Below are 11,578 nucleotides of genomic sequence, written 5' to 3' on the forward strand. Positions count from 1 at the left end.
ACATACACTCAACCTGGCAGGTTCAAGCCCGGCCTAGACCTGCTAAATAACAATGACAACTGCAACCAAAAAAAATAGCTGGGTGTTGTGGTGGGCACCTGTAGTCCCAGCTGCTTGGGAGGCTGAGGCAAGAGAATTGTTTGAGCCCAAGAGTTTGAGGTTGCTGTGAGCTGTGATGCCAGAGCACTCAACTGAGGGTGACAAAGTGAGACTCTGTCTCAAAAAAAAAAAAATCTTAAAAATACCTAAAGTTCAACAGGTTTTGTGTTTGAATACATACACAAAATGTTGTTGCTGGAAAATATAATTGTGAGTTTCAATAATCAAAATGTTTTATTGATGCCAAATTTTTAAAAGGTATCTATTAATTACAGTTGGAATTATTTGTCAAACTAGAAGCATAGATGTCAGTGTATTGAAATGACTGAGACCATATACAGGGCAAATTACATGAAAAAGTTAAATTTCATGTGACATTTTCTTTTGCAGCTTACGAGAGTGTAAATACAAAAAAATGCTATAAAGTTATGTATATATTTAATGATGTCTATAAGAATTTTGCCATGACTGAAGAATTTGGGGGGCATGTTACCCATTATAAGCATACCGAGAATTGGTTTACTTAGGTTTGTGGAAAAAAATCTTAAAAAGTATAACATAAGAAGATCACAATTAGTACCTGTGAGTAGTTGTCAATTAGACTTGTTAAAATGTGCATCCAATGTGCAAAGTTTTACAGGGATTCAGACTTTACATTTGTTCATTAGCAGATCCACCAAGAATTATTTGCTTTGTATTATAAGGCTTAAAAAGAGAATTTTATGAGCATAGTAATTGCCATTCCCTCACCCCCCAAATGGCTTGAACAACAGACAGTTCAAAATTAGAGGAAAAGGGGTGTATAGCATGATGGCCAGCTTCATTTTATGAATCCAGGTGCCTGAGGGAAGACAAGATACTTAGCTCAAATGTAAAATCCACTATACAGATTCAATCATGTCTGGAGAAGAATCAACTCATTTCTTTAAGATACTGACTAAAAGTAAATTACTCACCTCATTCTCCCTTTCATGTTCTTCACAGCATTTATCAGTATTTGTTAAATACTATTTTCCTTACTTATACACCCTGTTAAAGTTAACCTATAAAATTTTGTACTTTGGCGCTAGAATTCCAAACATAAGACTTTACATTAACTTTGGTGCAGAAGAAAATATGTTAGGTGTCTGATGTGCACATCAAAATAACAAATAAGTTATGAAGGGAAATTATAATCATTGATTATTGTTACTTTTAATTTGAATATTTTTCATTTTTAGTGTAAAGTATCACTAGTATGAACTTTTGCTTTATTATCTCATATGCTCACACTTTAATTAAATAAAATTGCATAACTTTTTCGGTAGTTTATTTTTCTTACAATTAGCTTGATTTGTTCATTTAAGTTACCTCTCGAGGGCTGGGTTTCCTGGCTCACACTGGTAATCCTAGCACTCTGGTAGGCCAAAGGCAGGTGGATTGCTTGAGCTCACAAGTTGGAGATCAGCCTGACCAAGAGCAGAACCCTGCCTCGAAAAAATAGCTGGGTGTAGTGGTAGGCACCTCTAGTCCCAGCTACTCAGGAGGCTGAGGCAAGAGAACAGCTTGAGCCCAAGAGTTTAAGGTTGCTGTGAATTATGACAAAGGGTGACAAAATAATACTTTGTCAAGAAAAAAAAATTTAATGTCTCTCTCAATCTCCTGCAGGCATCCGAGTTTGTAACATTTGTACAAGATAATATCGTTAGCTATTTTTCCGCCTGCCTCTACTATCTACCCTTCAAGAGAAGGAAAGGTTTATTGGATGTTTAGAAGACTGTCACTGAAGAAAAAGACTTCTTTGGGTTAATTTCATTTCTGTTTACTCAGCATATACTATAGTAGTTATTCAATGAATGTTGATTAGATATATGGATGTATGGATGGACTTCAGTTGAAGACAGAACATATATCAAGAACTCTTAGAGGACAGAAGTTCCATTTAAATCCGATTTGAGTTTAGTATTGAGGATACTCATTCTCCTTTCCCTTCGACTTCTTGTTGACTCTTCTCTGCCTTAGATGCCTATACAACAGCTGAAGTAGTTTATTCTTGGACTCTTGGGAAGAACAAGTCTGTGGAAGTGGCACAGGACGGCTCCCGCCTGAACCAGTATGACCTGCTGGGCCATGTTGTTGGGACTGAGATAATCCGTTCTAGCACAGGTACTTACTTATTTTATTTAACCCACATTCCAGTCACTGTTCTAGGTGTTTATAACTTATATAATATTTTAAAAATATTGGAACAAAGGTATCATGAGGAAACTGAAGTTCGGTAATTTGCCCCATGTTGCAGTTACACAATGACAGAACCAGAATCTGATCCCAGGCAGATTGGCTTCCAAGACCATCGTCCTGCCTTAACCATTATCCTCTGCTGTCTCTTGGGGAGTGGGGGCAGAAGATCAAGGTGATTAATGATTAGTATGGAAGGAGGTTAAAAAGGCTACAGGGAGATAGGAGAGAATTCTTTCTAGACAAGAAAGTGGAAAGGGACCTGAAGGGAAAAGGAGGAATTTTGAGAGTGTGACTTAGTTAACCAAGCATGTGCTGTTCCTGGAAAATAGAACTTCTAGCCTGTGAGCCATGACCTCTAAGCCCTAAATGATCCCCCCATAAAACAAAGATAAGGATCCCTATCACAGAACAATGCACATTGTAATGCTACAAACATCACAAGACTAACAGACCATACCATCACTAGTAAAAAAAAAAACAGTCAATAATTATTGATACAGAATAACGAAATTTGGATTTATGTGACAACTGAGGTAATTCACACCCAGTGGAACTAGGACAGCACCTCTGGAAGCCTAAGAGGAAGCAATAGGAATTCTTACAGATGAATAGGAGGAATTGGGATGAAAGTATTAGTGAGTATTGCCTCTGTGAGAGATCTCCTCTCACTTATAAGGAGGACCCTTTCCCACTCTCCTGGTAAAGTCTATGCTTATCTATGCTTTTCTTTAAATAAAATTCTTATCTATGCTTTACTTAAAATAAAAATTACACTTCTTTCTTTGCTACACTGGCGTCCCAGCTGCCTCATTTGCACACTCCTCCAGTATCCTGCTCTTCCTTTGACTCAGCCGAACTTGCTAGTTCTGCTGGATGAATGGAGCCAGTCCACTGAACAGCTCAGAAGTGAACTCTCAACCTCTAACAATTAGAGCAGAAAAGGGAAAGCAGAGGGAGGCCATGCTGGGGGGGAAGAGATGAAATTTGATCCTAAAGGTTTTATCACGACATTTCCTCAACTCATTTCCTTAATAAAGACAATGCTGAGGTGGCACACCTCAGGAAAGGTTAGGTACACACCCAGAGATCCAAGGAGTAGCTATGGAACTGTTTTCTTAAATGGATAATCTATTGAAAGGTGTAAATGTTAGTGCCCAGGGATGGGGCTGCAGAGATGTTCAGGCCAGGTTTATTGAAAGGGGAGGGGTGATCTGCCTGGGCAGTGCAAAGGTGGCATCTGTGCCCCAGGGGCAGTTAGAGACCACTTTTATATGGAGCTATACAGGGGTGGGCACATGCCACAGCTTGCCTGGAAGGTTAGGGTCTTTTTGTATGAACTTCTGGGGGGTGAGACTAGCCAGATCCTTTCTATCTTTGTCTTCAGAAGAGAAAAGGGGATGGAGGAGGGGAAAGTGTCTGTGTGTAGCTATGTTAGCACCCCTCAACACCTACCTCAGAACAAAGCTAGTTTGGCAAAACCTGCCGGGTCTTATCAATGGCTATCATTGGATATTAACAAATGGAACCAGAGACTTGAATTCTACATCCTTCAGCTCTGCCCCTTTAGAAACTGATCAGTTCACCTGAACTGAGGCAGAAGGTACCCTGAATCCCAACTAACCTCAGGGTATTTGTCAAAATGCAATATAGACTGGGCACCGTATGTCATGTAACATTTTTTGCTATGAAATGATGGGAGCTTTCAACATGAACTTTCATAGTGTCTCTGTGAAATCACTCTTATAAATGAAGGATATTGGTGTGCTCTTTTGTTCATAAGCTGTTTGTTCCCATGTCACTATATGTCATCTTGAATGCCCCCTGTTCTCCCTCCACCCTAGGACCAGGACAGCATACCTGGAAAAAGAGCAGCCTTTGAAATGGATTTGAAAAATGAACACGGTTTAGAGATCTGGGATGAGTGTGAGGAAAGGTGTCAAAAGTTCAAAGACAGGAGAGAGCACAGCCTGTTGGGGAAGCTGCAAACTGTTCAGAATAAGACATCAAAGGAATAAGTATAGTGAGTGTAGGACTGCAGAAGGGGTGCTGGGGATGCTCTTCTCAGCTGGGGCTCTGGGGTCACGGCTGGCAGATCTCAACAGCAGGACCAGGCTGGGCAGCACAGGCAGGCAGGGCGTGCCTGGCCTGAGTCTGAAGAGTCTCCTCCCTCCCCTGGGGGAAGAGTTGGCTGCTGAGGCCATGAGGCCAGCCTTGGAGGAAGCAGTAGAGGTTGCCTGGCGCTGGATTTGAGCCTGTGAGCAGGGCATTGTCCTTGTCCTTTGGGCTATTTCATTCTCTCCGCAGATCCATCTCTCTGCAGCCAGATTGGCGGTGGGGTTGGGAGGGTGGTGAAAGTCTCCCAACCTGGTCACTGGTTCTGCCACCTCAAGCAGTGAGACAGGTGTCCGCAGGCCTCAAATGACCTCCTGTCCTTCATCTGTCTTACTATGCCTTATAGGGCAAAGGGAAACTTTCCCTATACCCTAAAAGTTCTCTGAAACATCAACTCATACTTATGGCAGATTAATAAGAGAAAGGTTTATTTACCAGGTGCACGGGGAGAATCACAGAGTGATTACCCAATACCCTAATGAAATCCAGACATTTTTACACCTATCTTTTTGGAGAGAAAGAGGAAATGAGGAGTTCAGGTAATTCTATTTAGGGGTGACTTATGGTGCTAGGGAGGACAAATGGGTGGGGGAAACAGATTGACTTGTAAATGATCCTCTTTGTTAATTAATTAATCTGAGGGACAGGTATTATATTCAAATGATTTAAGCCAGGTCCAGTTGCATTCTTGATTTTGTTTTCTACACCATATTGAGATAACAGGGAGAGGAAGGGAAGTTAATTGTGCTTTTTTAAATTTCGGATTGATACCAGGGTTCAAATGATTAGGTTACATTGTTTGCATTTGTTAGGCAAAGTTCAGGTTGTAGTTAAGCCCTGCACCAGGGGGGTGTGCTATATACCCTTACAGTGTGCACATTAGGTGAGGGCACACCAATATCCCTCCCTTCTCGCCTTCACTTGAATTTAATTTTGTTTTTCTCTCTTTTGGGCACGTAGTTGTTTATCTATTGGTTTTTCATATTAGTATTGAATACGTTGGATACTTGCTTTTCCATTCCTGTGATACTTTACTAAGGAGGATGTGTTTCAGTTCCATCCAGGTAAATACAAAAGATGTAAAGTCTTCATCTTGTGTACAGCTGAATAATATTTCACAGTATACATATTCCATAGTTTGGTAATTCATTTCTGGGTTGATGGGCACTTGGTTGTTCTTCTGACCTTTTGATTGGTCAGTTTTATTTATGCAAATAGAGGGAACACCCCCTTGCCTTCAATGCTTTTTTTTTTTTGGAATGGTTTTTAATTCAAAATATTATACCGAGGAGTCATATTTTGAGGTGAAATTTCTGAGCTCTTTCAGTCCCGTAAGCGTTAGAACAGAGAAGTTAGCTAGCATCCTACTTCCAGGGGAGCTGCTCCACCACACTGCTGTTGCCCTGCAGCTACTGCTCTGATCTCTCTTTCTGATCAGGCCCTAAGAGTACCCACTGTACTCTGCTCCCTTCCCCACTCCTTTGTGGGAGGCCGGGGGAAGAGATTAAAATCAAGGCTGCAGGCCTGTCTCCTCCCCTGCTGGGATTTCTACCCCTAGGGAAAGAGCTCTCTGCCTCTGTCCTCTCTCCTCACCTCCCTGTCCCTCCTGGGCACTGCTGCCTGGCATTATCTCTTGAAATCAATCATTGGTTACCCGAGCAGCCAGCTCCCTTTGCATTTGGTTTAGAGCAGTGTTTGTTTCATCTTTATCACATGGACAATACATGTTCAGGATGGGGAAATTAGAAATATGCAAAGGGGTAAATATTGGAAATTAAAATACTCTTTGATTCCACCATCTAGAACAGTCTTCTTATAATATTTTGGTACATTAACTGATTATTGTACATTTTGGTATTCAAGAAGGTTCCATTTTCATATTTTATATAAATAGTTTTGTATAAATGGAACCATTTATAAACAGGAATAATATTGATGCCATTTTATAAGCTGTTTCTTATTTAATTTTATATTCTAAACACACTTTCATATCACTAAACGTACTGGATCAAAATAAAATGGACACAGAATTTACTAACAATATGTTACCAATTAGAATGCATACACATTCATCGTTACCTGTTTTGGTTATTTTAAATTAACAAAAATTAAAAGTAAACAGCCTTCCCGTAAAGCCAGAACATTCTTGATATTGATGTAATTTATGATGTTACTGGGAAGTGCAGCATCTCATCATGAAACTTAGTGAAATAATATCTTTATTTGTAGTGTCCTCATGTATATGAATCACAACCTGTTTAACCAATTACCTGCTATTATGTTCTGTGGTTTAACGCTATAAAAAAAAAAAACTGTGAAGATCCTCCTTTTTCATATAATATTTTTCTCCTGTGTAATTATCTGCTTAGGATACAGACAGAATATTAAGATTGCTATTTCAGAAAGTAGACACAGTTAAAAATTGTTAATACATATTGACAAACCACTATTCTGAAAGGTTAAACAATTCACACTCCCATTATCAGTGTATGAGCATGCAGGTTTTCCCTCACCCTTGGCAACACAGCTATTATGGGTTGAACTGTGTCCTCTGAAAAGATGTTGAAGTCCTAACCCCCAGCACCTCAGAACGTGACCTTACTTGAGAATAGCATAGTTGCAAATGTCATTGTTTAAGATTAAGTCATAATTGTAATAGGGAGGGCCCTAATCCAATATAACAATGTAACTGATATCCTTATTAAAGGGAGGAATTTGGTCTCTCTCTCTCTCACACATACACACACATACACACATGCATGTGCATGCACACACAGAGAACAGCATGTGAACATGAAGGCAGAGTTTGGGGTGGTGGATACTTCTAAGTGAAATAAAGCCAAAGATCACCAGCAAAGAACTTGAAGCTCGGAAGAGGCAAAGGATTTCCCTGCATGTTTCTGAGGGGGCATGGCCCTGCTGACACTGCAGTTTAAGACTCCAACCCTCTCGACCTAACAAACACAATCAATGTAACCTAAGTCTTTGCACCATCAGTGAATCCAAACAATAAAAATAAAAAGACTCCTAGCCTCTGAAACTAGAAGACAATACATTTGTTTTGTTTCTATTCATTCAGTCTGCGGTGCTTTGTCATGACCGCCCTTGCAAATTCCAGAGGATGATGTCATTTTTTTCTTACTATTGATCGAAGTGATATATAGACACGATGGTGAATTAACAATGATCCATTTTTTAGCATGTAGTATGTTCCACTCGTTGCCCTGAGGACATGTATTAACTCATTTGAACTTTGAACAACACTCTGAGGTGAGCAGTGTTATTATCCCAGGTTGGTAGATAAGGAAATCAAGGTTTAGACAGATTAATTTTCCCATGGTCACACAGTTGATAAGTGGTAGATTGGCATTTGGAAACAAGGGTGGCAATCTGGCTCCAGAGTCTACACTCATAATCACAACATGAACTTCTCCTATTTTACTTTCCTTTGGAGGGAGCAAGGAAGGGAAAGGAGGAAGGAAAGAAGGGGAAAAAAGAAAGGAGAGAAAAAGAAAACAGTCAAATCATAGAAAGGTTTATACTGAAAAGTAGCCTTTCCCATTTTAACCACTTATGTTTTACTTCTGGGTCTCTCCCATTCTATATAATAAGCTTATATCACTATTTATTTATTTTTACCTGAGGAATAAAAATAAAGTCCTAAGCTCCCCACCTACTGAACAAACATCTAGAGCAGCAGTTCTCAACCTGTAGGTCACAACTCACAGGAACTGTGTTAAAGGGATGTGGCATTAGGAAGGTTGAGAACCACTGCTCTAGGGAAATCTTAAAATTGAGTTCCTGGTCATGAGGGGAGGTCAGACATGCCTTGTTAACCATGGAGTGGTTCTAACCAGACTACAGAGTATGTGTATACACAGTAAGGGCTTCTTATGTTCTCTGCTTCACCTATCAACACAAGAGGGTGACCATTTTTGTGCATGAGACCTATGAAGGGGCATAAAGCTCAATTGCCAGGACATGTTTCTCCTTTCATGGATAGTCATGACTCTTTTTATTGCTTGTTAAATTAGTATGTTAGGTCACTCTGCTCAGCATAAACTCCTGTTCCCGTTGTCCCTCCCTGGAAATACATGCTCTCAGCTTCACCCAAGGCTATAGCTTCTTAGCCTTCCAGAATACCACCTTGCAAGCTGAAACTCATTTTGAGAAATAAAACTCTCCTTTCCAAATGTATTAACCTTATCATCTATTCAGTTGATATACATGTAGAGATAAAATATAGATTCCTACTCTGAAGCATATGAGTACTTAGCTTACTTGGATTATCCCTTACCTGTTTTTCCCTCCGCCTGCTCTTTCCAAGTCTTCAAGAGCTGGATAGAATAGTTACTTGTACTTCTTGTTCTATCAACCCTTCTATCATCATAACCTCATCTTTTTTTCCACTTCTGCCAGCTAAAATTTGCTTTCATTGTCAAAACAGAGTAAAACGTGCATTTATTTCTTGTGGTAGGCAGAATAATGGCCTCCAATTATGTCCACATTTTACTCCCCCAGACCTGTGAGCACATGTATGGTAGCTTACATGGCAAGGGGGAGGTAATGTTCCTGATCAGCTGATTTGAAAGTAAAGAAATTGTCTTGGATCATCCACGTGGGCCCAATGTAACCATGAATGTCCTTATAAAAGATGTTCTATGTTTCTGTTGGTTTTAAAGATGAAAAAGGAGGCCACAAGCCAAGAAATGCAGGTAGCGTCCAGAAGCTGGAAAAGGCAAGGAAATGTGTTCTTCTCTAAAGCTACCAGAAAAGAATACAGCCCCACCCACACACTGATTTTAGCACAGTGAAATCCATGTTAGACTTCTGACCTCCAGAAGTATAAGAATATACATTTGTTGTGTATTATGCTACTGAGTTTATGGTAATTTGTTAAAGTACCAATGATAAGAAAGTAATACAATTTTATACCTATGATTAAGTCTTTAGTACTTTCTGTATACATTGATTTTAAAAGTTGAAAACCAGCAAGGGACACTAACTTGTATTATTATCATGGTGTAAATATTGTCCTTTGTTGGTATCACGTTTCTTCCCTAGGGATCTACCACCCACTTAAATTACCCTAGGTTTTTTTTTTTATTCAGAAACCCTTTAATATCTTCTAGAAAAAGGAACTCTGGTTATGTTTCCTAAGGCTGTGATGGTAAATATCTTGTTACAGTCATTGTGCCTATAGAGGTAGAGCTAGCAGCTGTTCTCTGCACAGATCTTCAGTTACCATCCATATTTTCTGTCCACCTTTTTGAAAACATCCTCCCCAATTATCTCTGTTGCCTCCAGGTTTGGGTCTTCTCTGTGTGCAGCTGACAGGGAACCTCCCTGGTCAGCTGAGCCTCATTTGCCTCCCATCCCTGTTGAGGCTTGCTTCGCTGTTTGGCTCCCTCTACTGGTGGGGGGTTTTAAATTCCACAATTTTGTTGAGTTCTTTCATTCACTGATATCTCTGTAGTTGCCTCCTTACTTTTAGGTTTATTTGATTTTACTGTTTTTGCTGGCACATAATGGAGTAAGAGAAAGGAAGTAAATGTGTGTGCTTAGTCTGTTATTATGAACTAGAAGTCCTGACATTTTATCTACATATTTTAAGACTATCATTGTTTCTATTTAAAAGAATTTATTTCTGGCTTGGTGCCCATAGCACAGTGGTTATGTTGCCAGCCACATGCACCAAGACTGGTGGGTTCAAACCTAGCCTGGGCCTGCTAAACAACAATGACAATTACAACAAAAAAATAGCCGGGCATTGTGGCAGGCACCTCTAGTCCCAGCTACTTGAGAGGCTAAAGCAAGAGAATTGTTTAAGCCCAAGAATTTGAAGTTACGGTGAGCTGTGACAACATGGCACTCTACCAAGGGTGAAATAGTGAGACTCTGTCTCAAAAAAAAAAAAAATTATTTCTCAAACGTATCTGGAATTTGTTGTGGTTTACACTATTGTATCCTATTGTACTGATAACAATTAATGAATAATCTAGTCTTTCCTGATTGATCTGAAATGCTGCTGTTATCATATACTAAATTCATATGTGTATATACACATGTACTCATGTACACTTAAGTCCGTGTCTGGATTTATTATTCTCTTTCTTTGTTCTCTATTCTTTGTCTATAATACATTATCTTAATTATCATAGATAAATATGTTCAACTACTTTTGAAACTAGCATATATAAAATATAATATATAGACATATGCATAATATTTCTGGGAAGATACAACAGATGCTATTACCTTTAGTTACCTAAAGGGAGGAGAAATGAGATGGGTGATTTGGGGACACATGTGGGAGGGAGATGTTTCGCTACATCCCATTTTATACCTATTAATTTAGGTACTATAGGAACATTAGTGGGTCACACATACATATATTGATTTTATTGTGACTGTTCTCCTTCACACAGGCTCCAGTATATGCATGGGAAGCTGGGCCAGGTAAAGGCCTCAAAATCCATGGATGTTCTATTTGGTATGACAGGATCTCTCTCCAAATGCTGTCAGGCCTCAGTATAAAGTTGCTCCAAGCAGAAGCCTTCTGCTCTTTGCTCCATATTCAAACATGTATTAAACAAATGAATGAAATTCCTCAACATCTGTGAGCAGTTGTTGAACTGTGGGGGTAAGGGGAAACTTCCTCTTTCCCCCAAAAGATCAACTCACAATTAAGGCAGATTAATAAGGTGAAGAGGTTTATTTGCCATATTCATAGGGAGCATCACAGAGTGCTTACTCAGTATCCTAGTGGGAGCCTGATATTTTTATACCCTCCCTTTTAGAGGGGAGAGAGAGGTGAGGACTATAGGTAATTCTGTTGCTAGGGAAGATGAATAGATACTTGGGAGAATGAATAGATGGGGAGAAATAGATTGAGTTATAAATTGACCCGAGAGACAGGTATGATGTTTAAAATGATTAGGACAAAGTCTGGTTAACAGTCTTGATTTTCTTTTCTGCAATATAGTGAAATAGTAGGGAGGGGAAGAGAAGTTGATTGTTCTTTTGATAGGTCTAGTCTGGTTATGCTGATAGAAGCAAAGACACTTCTAAGGGCATGTTGATCTCCAAGGGCCTATAGTTACAAATACTCTTTATTCCACGGAGTAATATTTTGGAGTAAAATTTC

At 39.5% G+C, this 11,578-nt stretch overlaps 1 protein-coding gene across 2 annotated transcripts in view; it reads left to right on the plus strand.

Annotated features, from left to right (window-relative positions):
- The window catches only part of GABRA3 (gamma-aminobutyric acid type A receptor alpha3 subunit), a 232,001-nt gene that overhangs the window by 191,458 nt on the left and 28,965 nt on the right, over positions 1-11,578 (plus strand). For both annotated transcript variants that reach the window (XM_003800932.2, XM_023507580.1), the window contains one exon: positions 2,101-2,244. In XM_003800932.2, the coding sequence (XP_003800980.1) occupies positions 2,101-2,244 (144 nt within the window). The remainder of the gene's footprint in view (positions 1-2,100; positions 2,245-11,578) is intronic.

This window comes from Otolemur garnettii, unplaced genomic scaffold (genome assembly GCF_000181295.1).
Source record: "Otolemur garnettii isolate 467f Iridium unplaced genomic scaffold, OtoGar3 scaffold00190, whole genome shotgun sequence".
In the NCBI taxonomy this organism is placed as follows: Eukaryota; Metazoa; Chordata; class Mammalia; order Primates; family Galagidae; genus Otolemur; species Otolemur garnettii.